At 42.0% G+C, this 12,913-nt stretch overlaps 1 protein-coding gene across 1 annotated transcript; it reads left to right on the plus strand.

The window, feature by feature from the left end:
* The first annotated feature begins 815 nt into the window (after positions 1 to 815).
* Positions 816 to 12,667, plus strand: arx (aristaless related homeobox). The gene is made up of 5 exons (XM_002933613.5): positions 816 to 1,246; positions 2,526 to 3,330; positions 4,506 to 4,551; positions 7,669 to 8,000; positions 11,791 to 12,667. The coding sequence occupies exons 1-5, from the start codon at positions 1,060 to 1,062 to the stop codon at positions 12,029 to 12,031; spliced, it is 1,611 nt and encodes a 536-aa protein (XP_002933659.1). The 5' UTR covers positions 816 to 1,059; the 3' UTR covers positions 12,032 to 12,667.
* Positions 12,668 to 12,913: the final 246 nt, after the last annotated feature.

The following is a 12,913-nucleotide window of genomic DNA, read 5'->3' on the forward strand; positions in this document are numbered from 1 at the left end:
ATACAGAGAGGAGAGCAGGAACAGTGGGCGCAGAGGGACCCCTCTATTATTGGTCCTTTGGATATTAGTACATGGGCACTATATTCGGTTGTGATGTATCTGTAGTGGTATATAGTATAAAAGTACAAGTTATTAAATATAAAGTGTTAGTAACAGATATTACTGATGTATTTCACAGAAGCAATGATGATATAGATAGATAGATGATAGATAGATAGATAGATAGATAGATAGATAGATGATAGATTAAATAGATAGATAGATAGATAGATAGATAGATAAATAGATAAATAGATAAATAGATAGATAGATAGATAGATAGATAGATGATAGATTAAATAGATAGATAGATATATGATAGATAGATAAATAGATAGATAGATGATAGATAAATAGATAGATAGATAGATAAATAGATAGATATATGATAGATGATATAGATAATTTGCCATGTAAGTAACGAATGAATGTGCTATTTCCGAGTTAGTTGAATGGTTCTGCTGGAATAAGAATAAAAGATGAGAGTAAATGGCTGGAGTGGGAGATATAAGAGAAAGTTCGCAATGTTCTACAGCAGAATTTAATTTCTATGTGGTTGTAACGGAGATATACAGCCCGGGACTGGTATAAGTACAGAGCTGAGTACCCCTAGTAATACCCAAGTACTCTCACTGATATGCAGCCTGGGGTGTGTGTAAGCAGCACTGAGAGTAGTAGCCAAGCCCATGTCACTATGAGCCCTCTGAGTGAAGTGACAAGTAATTGCCATTAGGCAGCCAGCTCCCCACACAATAGTAACATCTCTCCCCGGAATCCATGCAAATGAGCGGATCCAGAGCAGGGTTTGCGGGCAGCCATTGGCCAATCAGTGCATTAAGAGTAGCTGAGCCCCCGGCAGCCAATCCAGTCGCTCACTGGCTGGAACACGTGGAAGAGAGGGCTCAGGAGCTGTGCCCATCACTCAGAGACTTACTGCTGCCCTGAGCCGGGAGAGACTGATGTGCTGGGATCCTCTCCCTCCCTCCCACTCACCCAGCCGGCAGCCGGCCACTAGCAGCCATGAGCTCTCACTACCCAGAGGAGACTTCTGAGAGGCCGGAATGTAAAAGTAAATCTCCCACCCTGCTCTCTTCCTACTGCATAGACAGCATCCTGGGCAGGAGGAGCCCCTGCAAGATGAGACTGCTGGGCGCCCAGAGCCTGCCCTCCCTGGCACACCGGCTGGATCCAGACAAAACTTTGGAAGGTAAGAAGCTGAATGCGGAGTTACGGTGCCTACCGGCTGCAGTGCCACAGAGAGTGAGTACAGCGCTCCCAGGCCTGTCCCCTGGCACAGAAACCCAGTCACCTACAGCCAAATGCAGCTTTCCCCTAGCCAGTGCCAAGCGGAGCGGCCAAGTAAAGCTGCTCATTTGTACATGGTAATGCCAGGCTAGGGGAGCGGCCATTACCCGGGGGTTTATAGCCCACTTGCCCCATGGCTACTCCTGCGGGACTGACCAACAATTTAACCAAACTCAGAGGATTCATATTATACTGATAACCCCCCCAAAGATTTCACTATTCTCTCACTTTAACTTTTATTTGGACACAGTAAAATGAATTCTAACAAAGGCTTTAAAAAAGTTTTGTTTTGTTTTTTTCATTTTCCGCTAATTCTATTATGTTCTTTGTATTTGATTAGAAATATCTGAGTAGAATCATCCCTATAGCGATAGATGTTCTCTCTCCTCCGGGGCAATAATTCGCTTTACAGGATAAGAAATATCGCTGTTTGTAATCAGACCTGTTAGATTTAATGATATTTGGTTAAAGTTATTTTATTTACCTACAACAATACATATCTGAGTGTGAATCGGGATTGTTTCTCTATAATATGGTTAAATCGCGCAGGGAAAATTCGATTTTGGTTTCTGTTTTGTTACTAAATAGTTGTAAAATCCGGGAGCCCCTTTAACCCCCAGGCCACTATTTGGAGCAGTCCATAAGCATCACTTGCCATCGCTCCCAGCATGCCTTGTGCCACTGCCCATAGCATTTACTTATCAGCACCAATTGCACAGTCCCGGCGCTGCAAAGTGATATTTATGTTAGTGCAATGTCCCCATGTGGCTGTAACTGAATCCCCTCTCAGATGGGCCTTTAATAAACATATGCAGGCCTGGAGGTGAAATCTACTTGGAACATGTGTTGAAATTCTTTGTTGACAATAATTAGACAGTTTCCAAAGGCATCCAATTAGCAGGCAGATCCCCCATCAAACCTGCTTTATTAGCTCCATCAGTCAGGGAGAAGCATTAGCGCAGGGAACAACTGGAAAAGAATTTTCGTATGAATGTTATATTGGCCCAATTCCTGGCGCAGATTGTAGTTTTTATTATGTGTGAACTCTGTGTGTGTAGTAACTTAATACGATTATTTAGATTTCCGCAAGAATATTATATATATAACATATATAGAGAAATAAGACATTTGTTAGCTAATTGTTTAATCGTTGTTCCTTTTATTGTGTCTCCTAATTGTAGGGTCACCTAAGGGCAATGCTGCATTTGAGGCCGATTTGCACCTGCCCCCCAAGCTGAGGAGACTGTATGGCCCTGTGGGGGGCAGTGGCAGGATACACCTCCAGGCTGTTGCTGATGCCAGATCGGGGGTACCTCGTTCAGAAAAGACTGATCGCATTTTACTTTTGGGGGGAGCAGGGGAAAATACCTGGGACAATCACAGTCTAAAGATCAGCCAGGCCCCACAGGTCAGCATCAGCCGCAGCAAGTCCTACAGGGAGAACAGCGCCCCCCTGCTGCGAGAGGAGCACAGTCCAGAGGGTCTCCTGCAACAGTCGCAGCAGCAGATCCAGACCAGTGCAACCACCGCATGTACCTCCTTACAGGACAGACTCGGGGCCCTTTCCCAGAGTCCCAGGGATGAGGATGATGACGATGAGGAGGACGAGGACGAGGAAGAGGAGGAGGAAGAAGAAGACGAAGCAAACAAACAGCATAACCCCAATAACTCCAGCAACCCCAACAGGGCGCATCTACAAGAGCAGCAGCACCCACAGTTCCAGTCGCAGCAGTCGCAGCAGCAGCAGCCTCCCCCCGGGTGCGGCACTGACGCAGAGCTGTCCCCTAAGGAGGAACTCATGCTGCACTCCTCAGATGCTGATGGCAAAGACGGAGAGGATAGTGTGTGTCTGTCTGCGGGCAGCGACTCGGAGGAGGGCATGCTAAAGCGCAAGCAGCGGAGGTACCGCACCACCTTTACCAGTTACCAACTGGAGGAGCTGGAGAGGGCCTTCCAGAAAACTCACTATCCTGATGTCTTCACCAGGTACTATGGCAAGGGGGCTGCTAGGGTGGGATGTAGGCTTGGTAGCTGTCTCCATAGTAATTTAGTCGCAATTTATCTACTAGTAATCAGGTGTCCAACCTTCGGCCTCAGTCCAGGGATCGGCAGATGGGGGGCCGCCGATTAAACATCTTTCTACCAACAATATATATTAATCTGTGTAGTTTCGGTTCGTTTGTACTAAAGACAAAATCCGACGCAATGACTCGTACCTATCGCTACACCAGGCAATACCCCGGGTCACTGGGCTGCTTTCTGCTTGGGGCCGGACCGCAAAGGGGACAAATCCTGGCTGATTAGTGTCAGAAAGGAAAACAGAGAGACATCAGGGAAAGGAACGACTGACAGAGTCATTTTACGGCTATAACTTTACCACATATTTTTAATATAGGCTTAATGCTATCCCAATAATCCAATACAAATATACATTAATTTATCGTACATAAATAATAATGATAAACCGAATTATGCATTCAATTATTCCGATTTTTTCCCTGAGCGTGATTATATATTATAAATGTAAATGAAAGAAGACCGCAGACGCAGAATAATTTCGATCTAATCATACATACGTAGTATTCTGCGACATAATCCAATGCAATAACGTAGCACATACAGTAAAAATATGTATTTATACTCCCATTAAATTCATTCATAAATACATATTTATTGCGTTTACATGGAATACAATAACAATATGGGAACCTGGTGCCTCAATAATTTTCGTGCAACAATTTTATGAGATACAAAATAGGTAATTAATGTATTGTATTTATTGCAATTGATGTTCGCGTTTATTGTAAATTAATATATAAACGGAAACTATAAATGTCAGTTGATTTTTTTAGTCATTTATTTGTAAGCCCCTTGTAAGTGAGCCGGGCTGTGACTACACTGCATGTAAGTGTGTCTTTGTGACAGTGCCATGTCGCAGCTATTATTGTGAGCAGTTGTTTGTAGAAGTCAGTGACAGGGAGACTGCTCTCTATATTTAACAATAGGCAGATTGCGCTGCGCAATCTTCTATACAAGCACAAGCCAAGTCTGGGTTGGGTGTAAGCGGCCTGTTGACTGCAGATCCTATGGGTTGGGGGTGAGGGTGGCACAGATGGCATCTACTTGGTATCTGATGGGGTTTCTTGTCTCTGTCCCCTTAGAGAGGAGCTAGCGATGCGCCTGGATCTGACAGAGGCCAGAGTGCAGGTGAGTGGCTGCTATAGAGGGGAGTCCTGGGGGCTCAGCCTCTCTTCTTTCTTTTCTTTCTTCTTTCTTTTCTTTTTTTTTTTCCCCTTCTCCTTCAGTGCCTCAGCTGTTCCAATAAATATATGTGCCACTTGCTGCCTATTTATAGAGCCCCCAATGTCACTGCTGTCTGCAATCACCAACTAAACGCTGAACTGAAAACAAATCAATCTCCCCAGAGTCCAGGAATTAATTAATCAAATAACATGCAATTATTACATTCCACCTTTGCTAAAGGAAGGAGCAAGTTTGAAGGCCACCGGGGAGGGGGATCCCAAGTTGAAAGCAGTGTCCATAGCTGCAAAGCTGAAGGTGGGGGGAGGGTGTGGGGGGGGGCAGCAGTGCCAGCTGCACTGGGTTGGCCAATACACATCGCTGCCCATCGCTGCCACCCTGAGCCCAATGCATCCTCCCTGCCATTGGAACAAACAAGGGAGCAACAAAGTCTGTTCCATTTGGCTGAGCTGAAGTCTCCAATAGGGCTCCATAAAAGCGCACTTAGGGCTAGAACAAACAGGGTTATTTCGCAGCAAAAGGCTGTTTGATTTGCCCATCAGGCTTGCACTAGGAGCTGGCTAATGCTATTTGATTTGCCAGTTTTTTGATAGCAATAACCCTGCATTGATCTAATAGCTGGGGCTGTAAGTGAGTGCAAAGCTATTAAAGGTGTTTGCAGCCCATACCAGAGTGCATTTCCTAAGCCACATCTCATAACCAGAGAGACGATAAACACTGGGATGCCCTGATTGCCAACAGAAAACAGATGTCCCTGGCTTGGGAGCTGAACAAATCACTTTACAGTTACAATCAAGGGCTGATAAAGCATAATAAATTCCATATGGCTCATTTAATACACAACAGCTTCTTGCATTAGAGGGGCTAATCTGACATGTCTCCCTCCTTTTGTTGACACATTTCTCCATTGTCAAACAGGGGATGTGACAGCAAATCAGTATTTTGCGGCTCTGGGGGGGGGGGGGGGGGAATTCGTGGGAAAGTTAAATAACTTAGAAGGAGGCAGAGAGGTTAAAATAAAAGGGCTGGAGTGTTTTCCAATTTGGGAGGACGGGAAAGAGCTGAGCTGAATGCTGCCCACTGGCGCAAAGAGGGGCTCTGATTAATTGCCCGCTGGAGATAGTAAATGCCCCGGGCAGCGGGGACTGCAATGTAGATAGGCTTTAGCCCAGTGGTACAGAGCAAATATTGGCATTTGTCTATTGGTCTCTATGGGGAACTACACACTGCACGGACAATACAGTCTCTGGCACCTAATCCGGCATTGCGTGCGATTTATTAAAGATTTTCTGTGCGCTACGGCATGTTCAAAGTCTGCCTTAAATTGTACTCCCCTACTATGCCCCCTACACACTGCTCACAACTAAAATACAAGCAGTCTCTCCTTAAACCTTGCCATATATTTTATTGGAAAGCCCCGTATTTAATATACGGTGTAATTAGTATTTCTGTTTATTAAATATTATCTTTGTAATAAGCTGAGGTGTCTTCCCCATTGAAACTTCTATGAAAGCAGATGGAGAGTGTGTAGTGGCACATTAGGTGGCACCAGGGCACACAGTGCGATTTATTTGTGCAGCGGTAATGGGGATTTTACTAGCAGGTTTTACACAGCGCGACAGTGGAATGTTAGTACAGGTCAACAGCATATTCAGGTCGTGCGACTAATTAGACATGGATTTAATATGCCACTTTTGCCTATTGTGTCTGTGTTTTAGTGACCCAGTGTATGAACTGTCTGTATTTATAATGCTGTGTGGTACATTGTTACACGATGTTAATAACGTTACAATTGATACATTGCATCGCAATTAAGATACACTGTTTAGAAATGTCTATTTGACTATTTTAATAGTTATTCGTAAAACTTAGTGAAAATTAATAACGAGCAATGAATTCAAATCCGAATTTATGGTTTAAATGATTCTTTAGCACATTGAGGGTAGGTATATGCACAGATATACAAAATGTGCCATCTTTTGGACTTCCTTACAGTCAAAGCAAATATTTATCATAACACAAAATAAGTGGCAAACGAATTCCCAAAACCCAGCCATAAACATGGGGTCCAGGAATCGAATACTCAATCGAGTACAATTTCATTTCACTATTTCACCAAATGCATTTGATTAACACAATATCGATGGATCTTCTTAAAGTATTGTCAATTCTGCAGGACAGTAATTGGAAATATATTACCGAAAACCCTGAAAAAAATGCAATAAGCCTGTGTTATATATATATATATCATATGGGGGGGGCTGAGAGCATATACTGAGGGGATCCTGCCGAATATATATATTTCTATAGCGATATGTGTGCTCATAAAAATAAACCATGAAAATCATATTCCTATATTACACAAACGCACAACGAATTAACAAAATGAAATATAATATAGCATCTATTTTGACAAAAAGCTTATTTTTAAATTATTTTTGTATTGTTTGGGTATGGGTTCTATCTTCTGCAAACTCATTATATGGGAAGCTCTAAAATAGGGGTAAGGAATTAAAGAATTCAAGTCCTATTTGGGTGATTTCCTTTTTCTCCGTAAAACAGAACATATTTACATATCTATCTATCAAATATCTATACACACACATATACATAAAGGATAACAGATTAAGAAATGTATGATTCTGTGACAAAGGCAAGAAATAACCGCAGTACAATGCGAAGAAGGCTTATTAGCAGCTTGAGGCTGGTTAGGCGCAAAGTCCCATAATGTTTGCGCTGGAGATGGCCCCTAACTATAAAAAGCACAAGTTTTTCTGCTTCCTATGTGGTTTTGGTACTGAGATTGGAAATATGTTGTACAAGGAAGGGTTTTTTTTTGTGTATCTGTGTTTATATATTGTATTAAATACAATTAAATAAATATATATAGATATATAACATATATATGTACATACATAAATGTGTAAGTTTGTTATATACATACACACACACACATATATATATATATTTGTTTGTTTGTTTGTTAATGAAGCCATTGCTGCCATAAGATCCAAGACTGTTGCTGCTGTCAGATACTCATGTAGGTACTTTGGCCGATTTCAGGTTTGGTTCCAGAATCGCAGGGCGAAATGGAGAAAGAGGGAAAAGGCAGGAGCTCAGACACACGCTCCGGGTCTCCCTTTCCCCGGGCCCCTGTCAGCCAGTCACCCCTTGGGCCCCTACCTGGATGCCAGCCCCTTCCCTCCCCACCATCCTGCGTTGGACTCTGCTTGGACCGCTGCAGCCGCCGCAGCCGCCGCTGCCTTCCCCAGTCTGCCTCCCCCACCGCACGGCTCTGCAGCTCTGCCTCCCAGTGGCTCTCCGCTAGGGCTCAGCACCTTCCTGGGGGCAGCAGTGTTTCGGCACCCAGCCTTCATCAGCCCGGCCTTCGGCAGGTAACGCTCCGCTTTTCTTCTTATATCACCTGTGTGTTACTAGTGCCAGTGTGTACCAGTGTGTGCCAGTCTGTGCCAATGTGTGCCAGTCTGTGCCAGTCTGTGCCAGTGTGTGCCAGTCTGTGCCAATGTGTGCCAGTGTGTGTGCCAGTCTGTGCCAGTGTGTGCCAGTGTGTGCCAGTACCCTAGGGCCAAGCATCTCTCCCTTACAGGCAGAAACTTGTTTGGCTACATTGTCATTTGCACTTACTATGGCAGCAATTTATCAATGGCAGGCAAACCTCTCCTCTCTATTATACAGTTACTCACTTCTAATCCTGAAATCTTCAACTTCCTATTTAGGGATCTAGTTAATTATCTATCATCTATCTATGTATCTATGTATCTATCTATCTATATCTATCTATCTATCTATCATCTATCTATCATCTATCTATGTATCTATGTATCTATCTATCTATATCTATCTATCTATCTATCTATCTATCATCTATCTATCATCTATCTATCATCTATCTATGTATCTATCTATCTATCTATCTATCTATCTATCTATCTATCTATCTATCTATCTATCTATCATCTATCATCTATCTATCTATGTATCTATCTACCTACCTATATCTATCTATCTATCTATCTATCTATCTATCTATCTATCTATCTATCTATCTATCTATCATCTATCATCTATCTATCTATTATCTATCTATCTATCTATCTTATCTATCTATCATCTATCTATCTATCTATCTATCTATCTATCTATCTATCTACCTATCCAACTTTCTGCCTGCCTATCATTTATCATCTTTCTTTCTTTCTTTCTTTCTTTCTTTCTTTCTTTCTTTCTTTCTTTCTTTCTTTCTTTCTTTCTTTCTTTCTTTCTTTCTTTCTTTCTTCTGCTTATTACATCAGTTTATTATCATTTTGTATATGATTATCCCATTTTTCATTTTATAATAGGGAACTAGCCACCACCAATCCAAACATAAAATGGAATCTAAGCATGTACATAAGTGGATGGCACAGGATTGTAGGGGGGCACTGCCATACTGCTTTACTGCCTGCTGTGACTACCAAAGAGCTGTGGGCACAATCATCTCTGCCTGACATTGCACATGTAACTAAGTGTATGTTTCTCTTGTAAAAAAAATATGGAACATTTTTAGAAGCTGCTGGGATTCAATGTTCCTGGCAGAGCTGAATGTGTGATTTACTGCATGAGATAAAACAATGGCACAGCGAAGGAGCTGGAGCAATACATAAAGTATATGGCTCAACAGAGGTGAAATACCAGTGATAAATAATAGTTTCATGATAAAATCCCCAATTAACTCAAGAGGAGCGATGGAAAAACATCTGCTTAGTGCATATTTCTTGTTCCTTAAATAGGATTTTAAATAACATGTTTTATTGAATCCCTGATGACCAACAAACACCCACCCCCAATTACTAAAGGAGCTGCACAATTCCATGAGAAGTATTACAAACTAATTACTTGCAAAGAAATACAACAAACATCTGGGGAGGTCACAGGGACGGGCTCTTGTGCCGAATCTTTCCATGCACGCCAAGCAGGAACATAGAAAGGAGAGATTTCAAGGGACAGCAAACCCTGAGAATATATCAGAGTTAATTAACAAAGTTCTGACCTCAGCAGGAAGGAAGTAAATTAATCAATACACCTTGCAGTTATAATTAGGGTCAGCAATACAACTTCATACACACAGGGAAAAAAGGAAAGATATTTCTGTCTGTATGGTTAATATACCTGTAGGTGTTACATCTGTGAGAAGCAAATGAAAGTGTCTGTAAGGTCCATTAAAATCCACATGGAAAACAATCTAATTAGAAGTAAGAGAGATACTAGGAATCAATCAAAGACATAAAGCTAAAGAATGATACACAGGGGTACATGGTATGTACTGTATCCTTCCTATTAGACCCAGACTGGCAGTCTGTGGGTACTGGGAATGCCAGAGGGGCTGCTGTAAGATTCCATAGACAGTCTCTATTTATTGGGATGGTTGGGGGCTGTTTGGGCTTTTGTGTACTTGAAATGTCAGGGCCTATTTGAAGCCCAGTCCAGGCCTGCTCTCTATAACAAACACAGCCCAGCTAGGGGCCTCACTAATACCCCTCTGTAATGGGCAGTGTCGCAGATTAGCTTGCACTAAAGTATATACTCTCCTTTCCCAGTATTAGAGACAGGCGTCTTCAAATATCACAGCGAGAAGGCCGCTAATCATAACTGTGGCTAATACAGAGCCTAGAGATCTCCCTGTGTCTGTTAGGCCTGTCACCTGTATTTTGGTGACTTCTGTGGGGAGATCTGTGACACCTCCTTAGGAAAGCGTTATTACTGTTGTGTCAGTATGCTGGGGATGCCAGCTCGCTGATGGATTCCTGACATTAAGCTGCAGGGAGAAGGACAATCTAAATGTTACATTCTGCCATAAAGGGCAGTGGAGCTGGGGAGCAGTTAAATACTGACATCCTTGAGAAGAGCAAGCGATCAGAATGGCGTAATCGGCCAATAAACAGATTATAGAGACTGTGGCGCTGTATTCAGAGCAGGAGTTTGGGTCTCTATCAGCTACTATCAACTTGTTCCTTGGGCTAACAGGCTCCATGCATGGGTCAGGGTGGCTACTTGCCCATTATTATATATACTCACTGTATATTAGGCTGATAATTTACATTCAGCTAGATTATCTATCTATCTATCTATCTATCTATCATCTATCTACCTATCTATCTATCTATCTATCTAAAGGGACACTGGTCTTATAAATAAATAATATATATATATATATATATATATATATATATACACAGTATAGGATCCATTATCTGGACATCTGTTATCCAGAGATGGCCATCTCAGTTAAGGGAAGGCCATCTCCCCTAGACTCCATTATAATCTCTGTAATAATAAAACAGTACCGAGTACCGAGAATCCTGAATAACAGGTCCCATACTATATATATATATATATATACATATAGAACAACATGTAACACCACACTCACTATCATGACATATCTTATAAGGAAGGCTTTTCTTCCAGGTTTATGTAGAGGAGTGGGTACTGCCATAATGCTCACTCAGACAAAGGCATTTTCAGGGTTTACAACCCAGTGGAAACTAAAGAGACAGGTTAGACTCTGAGGAATTTATATGGTCTTCACTCTCTCCAAGGCCTTGTAAGGCATCATATACATTATTCCCTAATTTGGTTTAAATGCTGAAAATGTTGTTTCCTGGCATAATTGGTTGATTAGATGCAAGCTATGCAGAACTTGTTCCTGATTGTAAATATCAGCTACATTTATTATGGACACCACCACTCTGCAGAACAGGCCCAGGCTGGCAATCTGTGGGCTCCTGTAAGATGCCATACACAGTCACTATATAGTGGGCTGGTGGGGAGATGTCGGGGCCTCTATGGCCACCGCCTAATTTAAATCCAGGCCTGCTGCAAAATATCTGACTGGAAGATAAATAATTAATAATATATATGCAGGGATGAATCCAAATCATTGCAAACTTGATCAGCCAATCACAGAATGTAGTAAGAGAAAATGCATATCCTGCTGCCAAAATAATATCTGAGTTCTTTACTAAAGGAGTAGAGTGCAAGACCAACAATACTAGGGTATTTTCTCACATTGCTCCTTGATAGTTGTTACCAGATTCTGAAATTAGGTGCAAAGTTTTAATTGTCTGTTTAAGGGAAAACTAATGGACAGTTTTGACCATAATGTTTGTTTATTTTTTTTTCCAGACTTTTCTCCACTATGGCTCCTTTAACCAGTGCTTCCACCGCTGCAGCTCTCCTTAGACAGCCCAGTCCTGCAGTGGAGAGCTCAGTGCAATCGAGTGGGCTCTCAGACCCAGTCACAGCTGCAGCTGACAGAAGGGCCTCCAGTATAGCAGCTCTCAGGCTAAAAGCTAAGGAGCACGCGGCTCAGCTCACACAGCTCAACATCATCCCTGGAAACAGCGCCGGGAAAGAGGTGTGCTGAGCCGAGGGAGCCCTACCAACACCCCTACCGAGACCAAATGGAATGGAAGCAAATCCAATATGGACCAGTGACTGTCGGACCCTGGGTGTCCTGCTCGAAGATTCAGATTATCCTTGTCAGTCCAGACACTGGATGCCTTGCAGTAATAATGAGTGTAATGTTTATGCAGATATTGCTCAGCATAGCCTTGGCTTATAGTCAGGAGTAAATCCCTTACAAATGTGCACACTGCATATTTAACACAAAATTTTCATTCATATTCATTAAAAAAAAAAGCATCCTCCTTTTGGTTATGCATAGGGTCCTTATTCACATGGAACATTCCCTCAATGCTTAACCGCACTGCCAATCCTCAGACCCCCCCCCCCAGTCTGGAATTGGATCTGCTATGGGTTACACACTGAATGAATGGACGCAGACATAAACCCAGGCGGAAAAGAGAGTCAGTGCACTTAAAAGATCCGAGTATCTTTTTCTTTCTCTTGATTTCTTTGTCCAACACGAACCAAGGTTGTTTTTTTTTTATACCAAACCAAAGGGAAACGAACTGTCAGATTAACAGACTGTTTGAGTCACTAAACTGTGATTATTGCTCCTGTATATAACATTGTTATTAAAAATAATAATAATAATAATTAAGGAAAAAGAGCTTTGTATATTGGAAATGTTATAAAAAGAATTGCACTCAGTGTAGTGTTGTAAAAGTTTGTCAACCTGTAGGGTTATATCTGTGTTGTAGATACCACAAGGTTCCTAGCAGAAATATTTATGTACAAGCCCTTTATTTAACTTATTAACTGTAGAGGTTTTCTCAGACCTTTAAATCGATGCTACCGTACTTGTGTAATGTTGTTGATTGTCGGCACTTTTCCCACCATGTCA

Source organism: Xenopus tropicalis, chromosome 2, assembly GCF_000004195.4.
Source record: "Xenopus tropicalis strain Nigerian chromosome 2, UCB_Xtro_10.0, whole genome shotgun sequence".
NCBI classification, from domain to species: Eukaryota; Metazoa; Chordata; class Amphibia; order Anura; family Pipidae; genus Xenopus; species Xenopus tropicalis.